This window comes from Fundulus heteroclitus, chromosome 1 (assembly GCF_011125445.2).
Source record: "Fundulus heteroclitus isolate FHET01 chromosome 1, MU-UCD_Fhet_4.1, whole genome shotgun sequence".
Classification (NCBI taxonomy): Eukaryota; Metazoa; Chordata; class Actinopteri; order Cyprinodontiformes; family Fundulidae; genus Fundulus; species Fundulus heteroclitus.
In genome coordinates this window covers 29,876,189-29,897,514 of record NC_046361.1, presented here as the reverse complement: position 1 = coordinate 29,897,514, position 21,326 = coordinate 29,876,189, and the positions used below count along the sequence as shown (strand labels likewise).

The window sequence follows — 21,326 nt, the reverse complement described above, 5'->3', positions numbered from 1 at the left end:
CAAAAAAGAAAAACGCATTCTCAGCTTTCTCTAAGCTTAAGGATAAAAAAAAAATCTCCCTCCTTCCTTTTTTCTCTGGTAATCCTTCAGAGTTTCTTGGAATTATTTGACTCACTTGAAGATATTTTAGGAGTTTCGCCAATGTGGGGCAACATGAGACTCACAAGAAAGCTGATAGGATAAACCACAAAGGGAAGAGCAGCCCCAGGAAAAAAAAGCTGTTCTAAATGTAAATAATTGTTAATCATGTGGTCACAGCAATATGAGCGGTGGCAAGCTTCCCTGATTTGCAATTGTCAGAAGCACATGATCAGATGGAATCCCACTATGCCATCTAATCCAGAGGCAGTCTGGCTTTAAGACATGTGATACAGTTTTTACACTCAGCCAAGCTGCATGGGAACATTTGTCTCTCAGCGCTCGCTGAGTGAGGAGGGAATCAGCGAGAGCCGCTGCTCGGAGGCTGCCTCTCACTGGAAGGATGCGGACGATGAAAAAAAAGATTCCAATACAGTTAATTAAGGAGCGCTCCGCACGTGCTTTTAAGATGCGTGGGCGTAAATGAATTCAGAGTCACTGGGGCCAGCTCCTCAAGGTGAAGAACTGAAAAAGCTTCAATTTTTTCCCTTTTTTCTGACTCTGGCTTCACGGTTATTTCTGAATCACTGGACTGTTGCTATCAAAGTGTGGAGCACGGAGGTAGAGTCAGTGGAGTTCCCTCCTCCAGCCCAGTTCAGAGTTCCTGGATGGGATCACCATAATCAGAAAAATGGATGGATTTATGGCATATTGTTGAGATATTTGCACACTGTTTGTTGGGTTGCTCAGGTAAGAAATTTTATTTTTTCTGAAGGTTTGACAAAAATAAAGACTTGACATTTACAAAATAATCCTCTTTGAAATATGTGGTCAAAATGCCTCTTTCTTTTGTGGCTTTACAGTAATTGCACTGAAAATCGTGTGATATTCCAGACATTTGAAAAGTGGGAAATTGTACTGAATGCAACACAAATAAATGTTCCCAGTGGTTCAATAAAAGTTTTATTCTCACTAAAATGCAGCATCATTAAAGCTCATAGTATGGAAATTAATTCTAATCTTAGGTAAAAATAGGTTAATTTAAAAGGTGTATGACATCACATTTTACTGGTTAGAAACAGTCAAGTATCCTTGTACTTACGTGACCAGAAACATTCTTCTGGATCTTCTTTTTTTTTTCTTTCTTTCCAGTGACTGAAGAGCATAGTAAAACATTACAAGCCTTTCTGATTCCCGTTAACACCCTGTCACTGTCACATTATTCTGGCAGCCAAAGAAAAGGCTATGCAGCTGGCTGCTTGCAAAATCTTATCTTTCTTTAAGTTTGATTTTTTTTTTTTTTTAGTAGTGAGGCAGAGGAGCACAGCTCAGGAGTTGAAGGGAGTCAGCTTGTCAGGGGAAATCTGTGCTGCATGGTAAAAAAAAAAAAAAAGTCCTCAGGGATCACACCACATTTGCTGTGCTGTGGCTTGGGGACGAGACAGGGCAAACCGGGAAGAAAAAGTGAAGAACTCATACTTATATAATCATATTCGTACAACTGGGTGACAAAAAAATCCACTGTGAGGCAATGAGACCAATAACAGAGAAAAGTAGCGAGTGAGTGTGATTTGTATTTGTGTTGAGGGCAGGTTGTCACAGGTAGGGAACATGATGTCTGGTGTGTTGACTCCACCTCTGCTGGTCCTCAGCAGATGTGTCCTGTCATGTCCTGGCTGCTCTGCCTGTGCCTCTGGGTCAGTGTAACGGCCATCCAGCTGTGTCAGGCCACCTTCTACGACACCATCCCGCAGCATCCTGGGACAAGGCCCGGGCGGACCACCATTCACATGATTGGTGAGTCATTATGTGTTTACTCGTTTGCTCTGGCTACTAAGAATTTCAAAATAATCTTGTCTTGCTTCGGTTGCTGTCCTTATCTCTTTCAAATCACATGCATGTCATATGTCTTAGAATGCGGGCAACATACTCTCTAGGTTATTCAATTGTACCTCAAGTTATCACTTTCCTCATAATGTTTGTGGTTTACTATGAAGTGAGTTGTAGCATGTAACAAGCATTGAATTTTAAGCTTTTACTGAAGCTGACATCACACCATTTCCTATCTTAACATGTTTGCTGTTGTTTGGGTCTAAATATGAAGAAATCAAGGGATGTTTTGGAACATCCACACCTGTTGGTTCTTCATCAGAGTTTGTCACTTTTGATGCGCGCCCATTCTGAGTAGTGCATGAACACTGGGATCAGTTGTGGGAAATTTAGTGTGTTTGACTTCTGTGTCAGGAGCAAGTACATTTATTTTTCATGACAACACCTGCAAAAGACGTTTCAGTGATCTATGAGTGTATGCAAGTGATCAGATAACTATTTGTCAGTTAGTTGGTTTCACTTGCAGTTTCAAACACCCAGAAACCCAAGTTGAAGGAATTATCTTCTTATCAGTGAGATTAAGTAATACTATTATTTGACCATTGCCATGATACCTGAGTTGCAGTTTTGTTGAATTCAATAACACAACTACAGGCAATGTGATTGCATAATTTTCCTATGTGATCATGTTTCCAATGGCATTAAAACAAAAGGTAAATGTGCAATATTGTGACTGGGATTCATAAAGACTTTTCGTTTACCTATCCACTCCAGCCGGCCCAGATGGATTTTATTATTTAGACCTAAAAATATCTTAGCTTTTAGAGTAGCTTTCTTAAACATAATAAGATGGTTTACCAACTTCCAAAATATTGTACTGTTTCTTATTCAAAACCACTGTTGTGACAAAAGTACACTGCAGCTCCAAATTCCAATTTTGGTTGTATAATATTCCTCCCCCTTCACCTTACTGTCATGGTAACAGCAAAGTTTTCTTTTGATTGGATGAGTGCCCTATGAGAAGTCGTCTTTCGTAAGCGTCTGCTGCAGAGACTCTTAAGAAACTTTTCTTTTCTTCAAGGGATCTCTTCCTGGCCAAAAAAAAAAACCAGGGCAGATCACCCTGTTTGGCAGTTCCTTTAAATATTTGTTTGCATTACACTTCAGGCTGGGTTGTCTGAGTTTGAGTAAAGCTCTGCAAGACACCATTGTATATCTTTTACACCTCTCTTTAAAGTGTGCTTTGCTTCCTTCAATAACTTTCTGTGCATGCCATCTTTGCATTAAGAACCCAGTTCTGAATCCAAGGTAAGGAACCACCTGAAATCCAAACACAGTGCAATAGAGACTAATCTGATTTTTCCTAACCAATGCGTTTTGGCGGAGTTTTGAAGACTAATACATTTTAAAGAAGCTGATATTGGCTACAGGTTAATGGATACTTTTTACACTTGGGAATTTCATTAAGATTTACATCAGATAGCTGGAGAATTTCTATTCAGAAGATCACACAGATAGACAATGAATGCCCCTGTGCTTTCCTTCTTGAGCTATCACAGTTGATATTCATGCTAGACTGCTTTCTCTCAATTTGATCTGTGCGATTGTGCTCCCTGTGAAATTGCACTGAATGAAAAATGACCGAAGCATTGCGGGCAAACTTTTGTTTTTCTTCGGCAGGGACGTGGGGCCCTGGTTATGGTAAATAATTATGATCTCAGCACTCGGCAGAGGAGACGAAGCTGAATGCTGTCAGAACTTCAAAGGCTGATGTCGCTTGCATATGTGTGTGTGCAGGTCTTCTGTTATTCCGCACCTCAAGCGTATCAGCAAGAGGTCTTTTCAATACACTCAATATTGCGAGTCAGAAGACTTCCTGTTCCAACACCTTCATTTCATAACATGTATAGAAGTGTGCTGGAGGAAGAAAAATGTAATAGAAGACACTCACAAATAGGATATCTCCTCAAACGTGGTGTCTTGTCAACAAAGGCAAAGCAAATTAATATTTCAAATGTGCATTCAGATATACCCTTGGAAAAAAAAATAAAAATTCAGTGCAAACAATTTGAATCCTTCAGGACCCTCTGTCACGGAAAGTGTAAATGCCGTGTCATTCCATTTACCATAGTCTTCAGTCCTGGACAGATGAGATGCCAGCTTTATGAGAGGAGGATGGGGTGGCTGTCTGGATTGTTTCTGACACTGGGACATTTGTTCTGTGCCGTGTGTGTTGTGCGCCTGGTGAATTGGTGGGAGGATTGGGGTTGACGGGTCATGAATTGGTGGCAAGAAGGCCATTGGTTGCAGACCATTGGGCCAATCATTAAAGGCAGCAAAATGCCACAGGTTCACGGTGGCTGGTATTGCCAGAGGAAATCGAGATTACAGAGGGCGGGAGATCAGTCGTGTCCTTGCCAATAGAAATTTAGTTCCACAGGGAGATATATCAAAGTTATTCTTCTGTAGTATTTGGGAGAACTGCTAAAGTGTGACACGGTGTGTGATCTTTTCAAAGTTTTTGTTGATACTAATTAGCTATAAGAAATCATATTTATTCATTATTTGGACGTTCACTATGGTATTTTTTTATGTTGTTCAAACTGGCAGCCCTGTTACAAGCAAAGTGTGCTGAGAAGTCCATTAGCTAGATGACCCTAGAGGAGGTGCTTGTGCATGCTCAGTGATTCGGACAAGGTGCCCTGCTTTTCACCCTGCAGCCTTGCTTACAGATTGCTGCCTGCCACTCTCTCAGATAAGCTTTGGGCTGTTTCTCTGCCTTCCTGGTGCAGTCAGTGTTGCTCTCTGCGGCATGATTCAGAAGGTGCTGTATTTATTCGGTGCAAAGAGCGTGAACAGTGCTCAAAAGAGAACAGATTGTGTGTGTCGGTGCATTCACAAAGTGGGCAGAGACGTTGCTTTTGGGGTCACACATTTCTTGACCCTAAAACATGTGCAGAGGAAGACACATATGGTCAATTTTCCCTGTCTGAAGTACTGACTTAAAAAAAAATCACTAAAATGTGTTTGTATGCCTAAGTGTATCCACTACAGATTAAATATATGCTGTGCAGGGTTGACAAAACACATTTTATTTGGTAAGGGGGGACAATGCTTTACTACTGAAATAACAAAGGTCTGCTTTATATGTTGAGCAGCAGTGATTTACCCAAAAAAGAAACAAAGCTATTACTGATGCAGAGCATCATGTGTAGGTGTTGGGAGAAAGGACAACAACAATAGTGGCTGCCTGAGGTGGCCATGCTCCTTTGTGAACTCCCATCCGCCAACAGTTGGCTTTGTGAGGTCAAACTGTTAGCTGAAAGGTCACTGATTCACAGCTCAATGCATTTTACCTCCCACCTTGCAGTTGCTGTAAAAGGTGTACCTTTGAATGAACGTGCATAACAAGATGACATATGTAAAGCTTCAAACCTGAGAACACGAGCTCACAACTCACAATTGTGCACCATGTTCAGATTTGAATAATTTGCTACCAAAAGTTTAACCACATCTATTGTAATCCTTCATTAAGCTATGTTTTCATCCGATTGTCGTGCAAATTTTGAACTATAAGCGTAAAAAATGTCTCAAAAAAAGAAGGAAAAAAAAAGGAAACCGTGAATTTGCCGTGTTTCCATCTACTAGTTTGGAACAAATTAACCACGCTACTAAAAGCGTAATTTTGTCAGAAGTTGATGTTACACATGGCTACAATGAACAGGAAGTAGAAGTTGTAAACTAATATTTACCACACATTTGAGGAAAATGGAGAGAGGTTTTCAGGAATGTGTTGCTATCAGGCAAGATGTAATTCTTCTGTCACGTCAACTAGTATTTGCGATGTTACATGCTTTCCGGAGATGTAGAAAAAAGATTCTATGCATGTTATGGGAATATTCGGGACAGCCAAAACCACTGCTCAATCATTTGAGAAAAAATTTGATAGGTCAGAATGTATTCAACAAATGTATTTCCATCTCCAGTTTTGTGCATTAACTCTTTTTCGAAAAGCCAAAAACCACTACAAGTGACTGCAAAACCGTTTTGCGAAATTGAGGAAGCTATTTTGAATGTTGCCATTTCTATCAACCTTTTCTAATGCAATACTTCAAAATGTGCATAAAATCAATGGAAACACTGTCATTTTTAAAAGGTCTCATTTAGGATTTTTAGGTAAACCTACTACCTCCATTGCAAACATGAATCTGGTTAAAATATTTGCATTATCTATGGTGTTTTTGAGATTTTTACAGACGGTAGAAGTGTGCTTTGGTCATGGTGTTTTCAAGCTAACTTTCAGCATCAACTTTGAAAACCAACTTATCTGGATTCATACTAGATGATGATGCTAAGCAACTGTGTCTTGGCTGTTTATTTCTTTTTGATACAACCTCTCTTCAAATCTCCCAAGCTATACCTTTTTATTAGGACCAGCAAACCCCATAATAATTGGTTAATGTTTATTAAACGTGTTACAGTTCTGAACGTCTTTATGGTACATCTTGAAGAAATCTATATAAGAATATTTTTGAATGTTCTCGTGTCACTGTATTGCTGCTTTATATCTGTGCTTACATAAGTTTCATTACCTGCTTTAATTTTTCTTGTTAAATTCTATATTTTTTATTGATTCTGCATAAACAAGCACCTCATTGTAACCCTGTACTTTCTTCCACTATCTTATCATTTAATATTGTTTGAGCCATATTTTTGATTTTTTTAGGCTACAGCAAGGTAAAAATAAACTTAGTTCTTAATCAAATAATAATAGCTTTTTCTTAATGGTCTTTTTTAATTTTACACACTTTAAACTCATCATCTATCATCAAGGTAACTTCATGTAAATTGTCTAATATCATGCACTATTACACCATAGTTTCCATAGATGAAACTATGGTGTAATAGTTTTGAATCTAAAATGTCAGGAGATGTGCGGAGATGTACATATATATATATATATATATATACACATGTCTGTGTGTGTGTGATCAACAGGTCATTCCGTATAGACTGGTCATTATTGTTAGAAAGTTGTTGCCATATTAGCTAAATCCTTTGTGTTTGCTTTTTTTCAGTTCATTCTTGAGCTCTGTTATTTGTACATTTTGAGTTATTTCTCTTAGGTCAGTGTTAATCTTTTCCCCTTGTTTTGTAGTTGTTTGTGCTCAGCTTCCTTTGTGTTTATTACTCAGTTCCCAACTGTATGCCTGTTTTCTCTCCCCCACAGCTGTTCATAACACCCTGATAAACTCCCTTGCATTCAATGTCATTCTTCACTTATCCCTCAGTACACAAATTCAATGGTTTTCATTGATCCTTACTGGATTATTTTGTTACACTGCCCATTATTTTGTCTGTGCTCCATGTCCTGTTGACCCTATTCAAGGTCTGCACGTTTTTTTGTTTGATTACTAAATCCTCACCATGCTCATTCCAAGTTCCTCCCTGCACTTTGGTGTTTCTCACAACCTTCAAAAAAATGACAATTGGTACATCTTTAAAAACCACTCATGTATCTCTTTCTGAATCCAGGATGTTTTTTTTTTCTCTGTGCTCCAACAAAAGAGCGACTCGCTGGTAAATCTCGCACTGAAACAAATGAAAAATGGATTTTCAGCTGTCACAAACAAAGCTTGTATCCACTCCACAGTGTTTTAGACACTGACAATTTAATAGCCTTATATAATGCATCCTGGAGGCATATTATTTTGACATACATCTTCCACCACCCCTCCCCTGGACCTCCTCTCAACCAGGCTCTCACTAGTGTCAGCGCTGCTCCACTGCAGCGCCAATGGGAAGTGGCATTCAGCCTCAGCCTAGGGCCTCTTCACAGCTGGAGCTGAAAAATCCGACTTTGTCCGGATGCTGCTAAACATGCTCCTGTGATGATGAAGAACCTTTGGCCAATCAGATAAACCTCAGCACTGTTCTGATTTACCCTTTTTAAAATACTGAAGTTTATCTAGTTTTTCATAATTTTAAAAGCTATGAAGTATTCATATGATTTTTTTGCTGTCTCTAAAAAATATATATTCCCACATATATTAATCGAGAGACAATCAGTAGCTTAATTATTACTGTATGCTCAGAGCTACACAAGTAGGTTTTACACATTCTAGTATTTCCCATTTATTCCCTCTTTCAGGGTGTGAATTATTCATGAGGAATATTCTCCTCTAAGCTTGTGGATATTTGTTTAAACAGAATGTTTAATTGAAGTCTTTCAGCCAATTCAGTGTTGGGGCAATGGGTTGCCGTCACTTATGTGCAAAATGAATTTTTGTGGCTCACAGCGTAATTAATTAGCCAGCTTTCACTCTCTGAGACTACACCAGATGTTATTTATTATTATTTTCTTAACCACAGCTAGAGTCTCAGTGTCTTAATAACAGATATGTTGACAGAAAGTACAATTTATCAGCTCATCAGCATGTTAAAGATTGTTATTGTACATCACAATTTAAAGTTATTTGTTCTAACCCATTTTACTCGAAGAAATTCAAAAAATAGTGGATTAAAGCTTTAAAAGTGCATTAAAGCAAACTATTAGCCTTACCTGCAGTGATAACTAGCTATGTAGGCAAGCTGAAAAGCTATAGATGCTGGTACATTATGACTAAAACGAGGCAGGAGTCAAATGAGGAGTAAAACTGACCACAGCTATGAAGAGATCAGGGACGTGCGGTGAGGTTCATGACTGGTGACTCACTAACACTTCTGGAGAGGGGTATGGAAGTAGGCTATATGAACCTCTTGTGTTTATCCTTTAATCCTTTAATCCTTTTATCCTTTAATCAATTCAATACTGTTTAAAAATACAATTGCAAGAAATACAAAAGAACGTTTAAGATAAGGTCAAAATGAATCTCTAAAAAGAAGCACCGTGTACGTTTCGACCCAAATATTAGCTTAATTTGAGATACATTAAAGGATTTTTCAGGTCAATATACAGCACTTGGCATGTGTCGATGCTCTGTGCGGGCTGCTTTTCTCAAAAACTTGTCTATGTAACTTCAGAGGGTCTGATCTGTTGCTAAATGGGTCATGTGACCTAGGGCAGTCCTCTAGGTCACATGACCCATTCTAGGTTATGGCAGTCAGGGCTCAGATTGCCGTAACAGCAGGAATGTCTAACAGATATAAGACTTTCTGATCAGACATATTTTTGGTTCTCTGATGTAGGATTTAATCAAGAGGGGTGAATGTAACCTTGTCTTTACAAACAACTCAACGACTTATCAATCAGCTGGTCCAATGGGGTCTGCTATCAGATTCCAAAACATGGAGGGAGACTGTTTAATTTTGCAACAGTGCATTGTTGCTAGTGGCCTTCAGGGGTGCTAAACCTAGAAGTTACAAGTATGGTGCCCATATGAGATAAAAGTTACACTGTGCGCTTTAATTGTTGGATTTTGGATGGCTTATCTCTCTCTTTTATTACAATTGTTACCTTTATTTATATATGAAGTCTATATATCCTTCTCCATGAATTTCTCTGTCACCGTTCATTTTTGAAGATCTGGCTGATTCAGTGGAGATGATCACCAATGAGGAGGGTATCCTGGATCGGTTCTAATCCAGCAATACGTTTTCATTCTTTTTAAATACAGAGACAAAAAAAATAATTCAAAACATTAAAATAAAAGGCATGGAAAGCAGAAAAGAGTGGCCTCTTTTTGCCCAACCAGTGTTTTCTGGTGTACCTCTGTGGTAAGAGGCGGGTTCCCTTTCTCAAACTTGTTTGTAGGAGATCTTTCAGCTCCAAAGTTCACCATCCTCCCACTAATACCTCCTGTTTCGACTCTAAGTTCAGTGTAGAAAAGGTGATTGATTGAAGTTGGCGGACTTCCTGTTTGCGGTAAGGCGTATTGCGTCACTTCCTGTTGTTGCTGTGTGAACGACGGAGCTTTGCTCCAGGCTCTCTCGCTTTTTATCTTTAAACCTCTTTGCTGTAACATCTGTTTCCAAACATAAGCACTTTTAAAACATTGTCTGTGGCTGCTCATCACATTTGGGAACTCCTCGTGTTTCACACGGTTTGTTCTTTGGCGTGGTAATAGGGCGTTAGCCTAGCTTTAGCCTAGCGTTAGCCTAGCGCTAGCCAAGCCTTAGCCTCATAATGGCTTCTCCGGCTCTGACTAAGTCTCCTATCTGCTGCTCTCTGTGTCAGATGTTCAGTTATTCCTCTGCCTCCTTTAGTGATGATGGTACATGTAATAAATGTAGTGTTTTTGTAGCTTTGGAGGCGAGGGTGTCAGAATTGGAGACCCGGCTCCGTGCTGTTGAAAAACCAGCTGATAGCCGCTCTTTTGCTAGCGCGGAGCCGCATAGAGTAACTTCACGTAGCGAACCTAAAGCAGTAGCACCCGAGCAGCCTGGTAACCAGGCTGGCTGGGTGACAGTTCGTAGGAAGCATAGCTCTAGATTACAGACCCCAGATCACCACCAACCCATCTGCGTTTCTAATAAATTTTCCCCTCTGAGCGACAATCTCGCCGAGGAGCCGACCTTAATTATTGGCAGCTCCATAATGAGGAATGTGGCACTAAAGAAACCAGGGACCATAGTTAAATGCCTACCAGGGGCCAGAACAGGCGACATAGAATCCTACCTAAAACTACTGGCTAAGGATAAGCGTAAATACCGCAAAATTGTTATTCACGCTGGCGGTAATGACACCCGGTCACGCCGATCAGAGGTCACCAAAGTTGGTGTTGCTTCGGTTTGTGAGTTTGCTAAAACTATGTCGGACTCTGTAATTTTCTCTGGTCCCCTGCCTGATCTGACCAGTGATGACATGTTTAGCCGCATGTCATCATTCAACCGCTGGTTGTCTAGGTGGTGTCCAGAAAACGACGTGGGCTACATTGATAACTGGAGAACTTTCTGGGGAAAACCTGGTCTGATCCGGAGAGACGGCATCCATCCTACTTTGGATGGTGCAGCTCTTCTTTCTAGGAATCTGGCCGGATTTATTAGTTCTCCTAAATGCTGACAACCCAGGGTCCAGACCAGGAAGCAGAGCCGTAGTTTAACACACCTCTCTGCAGCTTCTGTACTGTTACCCACCCATTATCCTATTGAGACGGTGTCTTTCCCACGGCCAAAACTTAACAGATCAAAAACTGATCTAAAAGGAACAAATCATAAAAACCTAATAAAAATCAATATGGTTCACCTTGAACCTAAAAATAAAATAATAAAATGTGGTCTATTAAATATAAGGTCTCTCCCTCCAAAGACTTTGTTAGTTAATGAATTGATTTCTGATAATCAGATTGATTTGTTTTGTCTCACAGAAACCTGGCTACAAGAGGACTACGTTAGTATAAATGAGTCAACCCCCTCCAGTTATTCAAATTTCCACATTCCCAGATCTGTGGGAAGAGGAGGAGGAGTGGCAACTATCTTTCAGTCTGATTTATTAATTAGTCCCAGGCCAACTAATAATTACAGTTCTTTTGAACATTTAACCCTCAGTTTCCCTCATCCAAACTGCAAAGCAATAAAACCTCTTCTGTTTGTTGTTTTGTATCGTCCACCAGGCCCTTACACTCAGTTTTTGGATGAGTTGTCAGATTTCTTATCTGATTTGGTGTTAAATACTGATAAGGTTATTATAGTGGGTGATTTTAACATCCATGTTGACACTGAATGTGATAACCTTAGTGTAGCCTTTAAAACTATCCTAGATTCAATTGGTTTTGTTCAAAATGTGCATAAACCGACGCACTCTCGGCTCCATACTTTAGACCTTGTTCTGACATATGGCATTGATTGTGAAGAATTAACAGTATTCTCTCACAACCCTGTCCTGTCTGATCATTTTTTAATAACATTTGAGTTTAATCTAACTGAATTCTCCACCCCCAAAAGAGGGTTCCATTATAGTAGATCTTTATCGGATAATGCTGTATCAAAACTTAAAGAGTCTGTCCCCTTCTTAATATCCTCAGTATTGCAGAAATGCCCTGTAGATGGCAGCATTGCTGTTTCTTCCCATTCACAAATCGATACCTTTGCTAACAATGTGACTTCCTCATTGCGTTCTGCATTAGACAATGTAGCTCCCTTGAAAAAGAAGGTGATTATTCACAGGAAGCTGGCTCCTTGGTTTAATTCAGAGCTGCGTTCCTTGAAGCACAATGTTAGGAAATTGGAGAGAAAATGGCGCTCTACACACCAAGAGGAATCCTACTTAATCTGGAGGGACAGACTATTGTTGTATAACAAGACCCTCCGCAGAGTTAGAGTAGCATATTTTTCATCATTAATTGAAGAGAATAAAAATAATCCTAGATTTCTCTTTAGTACAGTTGCCAAACTTACCCAGAGCCACAGCTCTGTTGATCCATCCATTCCCTTAGCTCTTAGTAGTAATGATTTTATGGGATTCTTCATAAATAAAATTGATGCCATTAAAAATAAAATAATTGGCATCCTCCCAAACATGATTACCTCGTCCTCAGTAAGTGAGGCAGCATTGGAGGAATCTTTAGAATCTGCGCAGTGTTTGAACTGTTTAGAAGCAGTAGAGCTTTCTGAGCTATCTAAAATGTTAGCTTCATCTAAACCTTCTACCTGTATGTTAGACCCAATCCCAACCAAGTTGTTTAAGGACATATTCCCTTTGATCAGTGGCACTATTTTAGACATGATTAATCTATCCTTAGTAAATGGATATGTACCACAGGTTTTGAAAGTAGCTGTTATTAAACCTTTACTTAAGAAACCTTCTCTTGATCAAGATGAGTTAGTAAATTACAGACCTATATCTAATCTTCTTTTCTTATCTAAAATTCTTGAGAAAGTAGTTGCTAATCAACTTTGTGAACATTTACAAAGTAATGACCTACTTGAGGAGTTTCAGTCAGGCTTCAGAGCTCATCATAGCACTGAAACAGCTCTGGTGAAGGTCACTAATGATATTCTCATGGCCTCAGATAATGGACTTGTGTCTATACTTGTCCTGTTAGATCTCAGTGCTGCGTTTGATACAGTTGATCACAATATTCTCCTACAAAGACTTGAACATACTGTAGGGATTAAGGGGAAAGCATTAGGCTGGTTTAAATCTTATCTGTCAGACAGATTCCAATTTGTTCATGTTAATAATAAATCTTCCTCAAACTCTAGGGTCACCTGTGGAGTACCACAGGGTTCAGTCCTTGGACCAATTCTCTTTACTATATATATGCTTCCGATTGGCAAAATTATCAGACAGCATGGGATTAATTTCCACTGTTATGCTGATGATACTCAGCTATATTTATCCATAAATCCTGATGAATCCAATCAATTACTTCGACTGCAGTCATGTCTTGATGACATCAAAAGCTGGATGACTTTAAATTTCCTGCATCTAAATTCTGACAAGACCGAAGTTTTAATCTTTGGGCCAGAGTCCTCAAAAAATAAACTTCTTAACCAATCACTTAATCTGGGTGGCATTAACCTGGCCTCTGGTAATAAAGTAAAAATCTTGGTGTTATTTTTGACCAAGACATGTCATTTAAATCCCATATTAAACAGGTTTCCAGAGTTTCTTTTTTTCACCTCCGGAATATCGCCAAAATTAGAAACATTCTGTCCAGGAGTGATGCTGAAAAACTAGTCCATGCATTTGTTACTTCAAGGCTGGACTATTGTAATTCTTTACTATCAGGAAGTCCACAAAATGCAGTTCAAAGCCTTCAGCTGATCCAAAATGCTGCAGCAAGAGTTCTGATGAAAATCAACAAGAGGGATCATATTTCTCCAATTTTAGCTTCCCTTCATTGGCTTCCTGTTAAATCAAGAATAGAATTTAAAATTCTTCTTCTAACGTATAAAGCCCTTAATAATCAAGCTCCATCATATATCAGAGCTCTGATTACCCCGTATGTTCCTAACAGAGCACTTCGCTCTCAGACTGCAGGTCTGCTGGTGGTTCCTAGAGTCTCTAAAAGTAGAATGGGAGGCAGATCCTTTAGCTATCAGGCTCCTCTCCTGTGGAACCAACTCCCAGTTTTGGTCCGTGAGGCAGACACCCTGTCTACTTTTAAGACTAGGCTTAAAACTTTTCTTTTTGACAAAAATTATAACTAGTGACTCATGTTACTCTCAGCTACCTTTATAGTTTTACTGCTATAGGCTTAGGTTACTGGAGTATATCAGGATCTAATTTTCTCACTATATTGAGTTCTACTGTTCTTCAATTATGCATTATGTGTTGTCATTTCTGCTTTAACTTTCTGTTCTCTCTCTTTTCTCTTCATAGTAGGTACACCTGGTCTGGCGTTCTGTTAACTTTGACATCATCCAGAGAAGACGACTCACCTGCTACTACCATCTAATGTAGAACAGATTACTAGATCAATGTGTGCTTCTGTGCTTTTTTTGTTTCTCTTGTTGTGTCTCTGTTCTGTCTTCTGTAACCCCAGTCGGTCGAGGCAGATGACCGTTCATACTGAGCCCGGTTCTGCCGGAGGTTTTTTTTCCCGTTAATGGGTGGTTTTTCTTCCCACTGTCGCTTCATGCTTGCTCAGTATGAGGGATTGCAGCAAAGCCATGTACAATGCAGATGACTCTTCCTGTGGCTCTACGGTTCCCCAGGAGTGAATGCTGCTTGTCGGGACTTTGATGCAATCAACTGGTTTCCTTATATAGGAAATTTTTGACCAATCTGTATAATCTGACCCAATCTGTATAATATGATTGAACTTGACTTTGTAAAGTGCCTTGAGATGACATGTTTCATGATTTGGCGCTATATAAATAAAATTGAATTGAATTGAATTGAAAAATCTTTTAGCTTTGGGTCATAATATTCCATTTTGTCAGAGCAAATTTAAATGAGTGTACCTTGTCAGTGCAACATGTAGAAGAAGAGCATGCTGCGACATTCACCTATTACCAATTTTTATGATGAGGCTCTGCACTGCCCCCTATCAGTGGGCTAAGTACTTTCTGCTGACATTTATGGCCAACTAGAAAATACTTAATATGTCACATACATTCATGAAATATATCGGACTGTTGAATGTCAGAACACGTTGTACATATATTAGGAATATAAAGAGAAGCAGCAATGGGCATGCGCCAAGTATGGGGTAAGAGAGCTTTCTAAATAGATTTGTACATAAAAGGATAGTTGTGTCCATATCAGTCAGAAGTTGTGCATAACAAACATTTGTAAACTCATAATAATTTAAATCACATTCAAAAGATACAACATACGGTTTAAATAGTTACAACTTCAATAACTAATAAATACAAATTTCAAGTTTAAATTTGTGCTTTACTCTTTATGAACACAAACAGCAGCGGCTGCTTGAGAATACGGATTTTTTCTTTGAGAATACGAATTCACAACAGTGGTCTGACGTCACGGTTTCCAAGGCTGGTTAATGGAGCACAGAGTGCGAAGATAGGAGCCGCGCATGCGCTCTTCAGACTGACCGTCTCTGAATGCACCGCGGCTGCAGATTCATTCCAGACAGCGCAGAGCTCACAGTGGTAAGTTAAACACTCCCTTTTCTGCTGCTGTTGTTTAAAAGTACGTTTTCAGATCGTTTGAGGCGAGAACATTATACTTTTAAGCTTCCCTACGTGGCCTGTTTACAGAGTTAGTGCATCATTTTAATAAAAAGTCCGACGTTGAGCGTCTGTGCCAACTGGTAGGTTTTTTAAGATTGACAGCCTATTTCCTACTTTTATCTTTAAAAAACAACAACATTGAGGATGGTATTAAACATGTGATCACGTTGAAATTGTGACTATTTATCTGTAAAGAATTAAAATGAAAACATAATTTTTATAACAGTAAAGGGAGTAGGGTTAAGCTACTTTGTTGCACCTACTAACCTTCACAGCATTGTTCATTAAGGAAAAGTTATTTCTGTCTGCCCACCTTTACAATGATTAATCTATAAATTATGTGCAGTTAGTTCAGTTCATTCTTTCAGTGAAATGGTAGAAATACCAGAGAAGGGAAGCCATTTGTTACATTTACTACTATATTAATCTGCATGTTAACCACATATAGTTTTATGGTGTTAAAAGGTGAGAATTGAAAAAACAATTATGGTAACATTTGGCATTTTTTTTATTTACAGTAAGAAACAGAAACAAAAAATGTGAGGATAAACACTTCTGTGCCGATCCTCCAAATATTTTTTAATGAAGGGGACCTGAAACCAGCCTTCAGGCTAAACAGGGCCACCATCATCCTCCTCCTTCAGCTGCTGCCCATCCAGAAGGTCCATGGACGGCCACAGGAGATAGAGGTGCTGGTGACCCTCTGCTGGCTGGCCTGTGGTGCATCCTATAGGGAAACAGCTAAGCAGTAAGACCTCTTACCTTCTTGTCCTTAAATAGAGCCAACAATGACACACAATTGATACATAGATTATATAAATTGGATAGAAGATTAAGACAGATCAGCATATTACCTAAATTACAAGTTAATTTTATATTTGGTACAGGTCAAGTGGAGGCACGCTACAACAGGCACCACGCCAAGGCTGATAAACATCGTTGAGCGCGCCTTTGGTGATCTGAAGACACGGTGGCGTTTCATCTTCTTAAGGGTGCTGGAGGTCTGCCTGACGTTTGCCCCAAAAGTAATCGCCGCCTGCTGCATCCTCCACAATATTTGTATAGAGGCAGGGGACCAGCTAGATGAGGAGGACGAGGAGGTTGACCCAGAGGAGGATGACCATGCTGAAGACAGGAAGCTGCTCCAGCTGGCTGCATGTTTAAGTGAACATGACTACACCTGACCTAATGTAGATCAGTTCTAGTCATGTACACGTGCTGCTTCATTTCCTTTTTTTCACTACCTGGAAAAATACATAAAATAATCAGTAAATTAATTTCCATTCCAACTATTTTTAATTGTATGTTTGTAGGTGTTGTCTAGAATAGAAGTTATTTCATTGTTTTAAACCACGTTAGTAACTGTTAATTTGTTGAATATGTTACACCTTCATTCTGTTCCAAAGTTAAAACATTTGTCTAAAATAAATATCTGTATTTTTTCATATATTGTTACTATTGTTTTCTTTCCCTCTTTCTTCTCTCGATTCTTCGTGTCCTCACTCAGAGGAAACTCACTTAGATAGGAAAAACATTTATAGAATTTATTTATAGATTTATTTATAGATTTTATATTAGGGCTGGACGATATAGAAAAAAGCATATTGATAAAAAAATGCATATTGATCGATAGATAATTATCAAAAAGATTTAAAACCTGGCTCTTATAATATTGCTAAATGACTTACTTTTAATATATCACACACAAACACTCAATCCCAATTTAATTCTTATTTAACCAACATTTTTAATTATAACTGATTTTTTTTAAATGAAAAATGACTTAACTTAAGAGACCTGGGTGATGTTATTAAATACTGACAAAGAATAAACTAAAGTGACCAGCGCTGTTAGAGAAAAACTTGCAGCCCGAAACTTTTTTATCGCGGATCATGAGTGGCGAGTAATTGTTTGAAGCCAGGTTTTTCATGTCCATCACTATGAAGCACGTTACTGCATGCATGATGTCCTTACGCCGCCAGGACGCTTTGTCATTTTATCACAAAGAACGGAGCCCAGTAGCTGCTATACCTGCTTTGTTTTGGAAGAACTTCCAGAAGATTCCTAAGAAGATGACGCGCAGCAGCGCGGGGCTGACACAGCTCGCGCTGCTGCGGTAGTGAGCGGCTTACGTGATGAAACAAGTTGGTTGCGTTACCAGACTTTGTTTTTACCGGTTCCTTGCAAATTTTACAGTTCACTGTGGTTTATTTCAGTCAGGCTGGCGAACTAGTAAAACCCCGTTTTGGGACAATTTCCTCCGCCGCTCCTTGCTGCGACATATTCACATGCTCTGTGTTGTGGTTTGAGAGGGCGGCGCTTTGTGACGGCGTGCCTGGGTCCGCGATTACGATTGGTCGAGAGGAAGTAGTGACTGCAGCATCGACTAATATAGGCTAAGAGGAAGGAAGGAAAACTGTCTCTATAACCGTCTTTTATCGACACTTTTTTCCCCTTATTGTGCCACACGTCTTTCGACTGATATATATTGTTATTAAATTATGGTCCAGCTCCATTTTATATGCTGCTGTCATTCTTTGGAGACATTTACAATTTATTCCAGCAATTATTGAGTTAATAAAGCAACACGCGTCAGCCTGATAAACACAAAACAAATCAATCACTCTTTTTTTTAAATTACGCACTAACTCTGTAAACAGGCCACGTAGGGAAGCTTAAAAGTATAATGTTCTCGCCTCAAACGATCTGAAAACGTACTTTTGAACAACAGCAGCAGAAAAGGGAGTGTTTAACTTACCACTGTGAGCTCTGCGCTGTCTGGAATGAATCTGCAGCCGCGGTGCATTCAGAGACGGTCAGTCTGAAGAGCGCATGCGCGGCTCCTACCTTCGCACTCTGTGCTCCATTAACCAGCCTTGGAAACCGTGACGTCAGACCACTGTTGTGAATTCGTATTCTCAAAGAAAAAATCCGTATTCTCAAGCAGCCGCTGCTATTTGTGTTCATAAAGAGTAAAGCACAAATTTAAACTTGAAATTTGTATTTATTAGTTATTGAAGTTGTAACTATTTAAACCGTATGTTGTATCTTTTGAATGTGATTTAAATTATTATGAGTTTACAAATGTTTGTTATGCACAACTTCTGACTGATATGGACACAACTATCCTTTTATGTACAAATCTATTTAGAAAGCTCTCTTACCCCATAGCCAACTGCCTGCATCAGTCAGTGTGTGCAACACAGCACCATTAGAGTTCCTCACTGTCTCGCCTCATTTTTCTCCCATGTTTTTGAATAGGCAATGCATAAAATCACAAGTTTTGACAATAGAAATGTTTAAATCATTCTGAAAACAAATTGATAGAAGAGTCAAGTGGACAAATGGATTTTCGCCTATCATTGTTAGTAATTACCTTGTCATGATGACAGTGAGGCATGCCTTCCCTAACAGCATGTCACTGGAAGAGATTGAATGACATCTTCTGCATATAGTACTCTATGCAGTTTCTTTTTTGTTCCATGTCACTTTGTTTACCCCTGTCATTTTTGAGAACAAAGAATGTGATGTATGCAGGTACACAGACAAGCTCACAGGGACAATGGACACTGTTATAATTTGAAACCTTTGATATTTACCAAATAATCTGTAGAAAAACTACAACAGTTGTCTGAAATCTGCTAAAATGATATCACTTTGATTTTTTACTTATGTTATAAACATCAATAATGATATCTCTAAATAGAAAGCAGCAATGTTGGTTTTATACATGCCTTGCTATATTTAGGTTGTTTTGTGATGCTGAATAAATGCAAGACGGCACAAAAAAATTACTAGAATTGCATTTTGTTTTGTCGGAGCCAGGACTTTTCTGTTCGGAGTTAGAATGTCCATCTGATACATAAGTGGGCTTTCTTCAGGTACTCCAATCTGATTTCACATCCAGAAACATTTAATTAAGCCCAAATCTATTCTTAGTTCTGGCAAATTTAGGTTTAAAACTATTTTCATTCAACTAAGAAGTTTGTTTCTCTTAAATGAGATAGAGAATGTTTAACATTTGTCTAATGTGTCTTGTGTGTCTCTGTGTTGGGTCTAGGACGGTCCAGTGATGCCAAATCCTTATTTAGAAAGTAACTATTAGCTGTCCTAAAATTCACAAAAAAATGCAAAATGACATAATCACCAAATGTGCATAATTGACAACTGAAATGTGATAATAATGGATGCTTTGGGAGAGACGGATAACGACATGAGTAAGACTTTAAGTGAGTAAAAACTCTGTAAGTATAAGAGCTGCACAGGATACTGAATCATTGTCCAATATCACAATCACATTGTGAATACAATATTTGGTAGGCTATAATATTTTTGTTGTCTAAGCCCAGACCTGCTCTAGATGTTACTTGTCAAGATCCTGATGTTCAGGGACATTAGTGAGGACATTGTACTGATGGAAAAAATAGACTAGTTAGAAAGACTTGGATAAATTGCATTCAATATGGTCCTTCCAAAATGTAACGATATCACAATGTCATGTTTTCAAATAGCATGCATCCCTACTTAATATGTTTTGACCTAAAACTTACCTTTCTATGTTTGATGCAGTTTTCTATCCTTTTTTTCCCCCTTTTTTACTCTGAGAGTTTCAGCCCTCTACTTTCATAAAGCCTGTGATCTGTAGGAAATACGCAAATGGCTATTTTTTTTAAATAATCTTTTTAGTTTAGTATAGTTTTCTTTCTTTTGCTTTCCTAAGACTTCCTTTGAAGAGCCAGCAAAAAGTCACAATGAAACAGGAATATTTTTAAACAGTCTATTTTTAACTATTCTGATAAACTGGTTGTAAAAAGCCTGGTTATCAGCCAGGACGGGATCAGCGTGTGAGATTTATTTGCAGTTGGGATGCGACGTGTGAACATCTGTTCTGACTGCAGGTGCTTGTTGTTGAGAACTGGCTTACCTGTGACTGCTTTGGGACCTGGAAGCCACCTACATCCTGCACAAGCTGCTCATGATGCTAGATTTGCCACTAGTCAGTGTTTTTTTAAACAAACTAGTCATTAGAGAGGTCTGAACACACAATAGGAATAAAGTTGCTAAAGTTGGTAACACTGGGCTGGGGACCTGGTCTGGGCTTACTCTGCTTTTTGCTGATTGACCCTTGGAGGTAGGCACTGAACTTTCCTGAATCTGCACAGGAATACCTGGAAACAAGAAAATGGATAGATTAGCTTTTTACAAAAACTTTAATGGTAGATAGCCATGTAATATGCTTGTTAAAAAAGACCAAAAAAACTTTAATTATGATAAAATTAGGTTATATAAACAAAGCCGCCATCTTTATAGTGTTTTGATAGTCATTTTTGAGCCAAAATATCATTTGCTCTCAGGCGTGATTAACAAATATAAACAGACGTGGCGGCATCTAGTGACATCTAGCAGCAGTTCTTTAAACACGAAAGGCTTTATTTACATATAAATTGAGCAAAAACAAAGCATAAAATACCAAAATAATAACTAATATGCCGTATAACATGATAATCTTTCATAAAACCTTTATATGCAAGCAGAGTGAGCTACTGACATATAAATAATAAAAAAAAGTCAAATAACGTCGCTATGCACCTTTAAAAGACACAATATTCCATGGTATGAAATGTAAATGAAGGCAGCTGACTGTTATTACAAACTTTTTTCTAACAATTATCCATAGCAATGCTAAATAAGAGTATTTAAGGTTGTCTAACATGCTTTTGTATGCTTTTACTGTTTAACAGCAGGGAAAGTGCTACACTGTTTTAATTAGTTGTGATTAATTGCTTTCAGTTTAGTCCCTTTGAGGACTAAATGTGTTTAATATAGAACCATTT

General features: G+C 38.7%; 1 protein-coding gene across 2 annotated transcripts in view; it reads left to right on the top strand.

Moving 5' to 3' along the window:
- Window positions 1-348: 348 nt before the first annotated feature.
- The window catches only part of LOC105928557 (chemokine-like protein TAFA-1), a 64,679-nt gene continuing 43,701 nt past the window's right edge, over window positions 349-21,326 (top strand). Inside the window, exons 1-2 of one of the 2 annotated variants that reach the window (XM_012865862.3) lie at window positions 349-828; window positions 1,731-1,875. In XM_012865862.3, the coding sequence (XP_012721316.2) occupies window positions 562-828; window positions 1,731-1,875 (412 nt within the window). In that variant the 5' untranslated portion in view covers window positions 349-561. The remainder of the gene's footprint in view (window positions 829-1,730; window positions 1,876-21,326) is intronic. The other variant, XM_012865863.3, reaches the window with a different exon arrangement.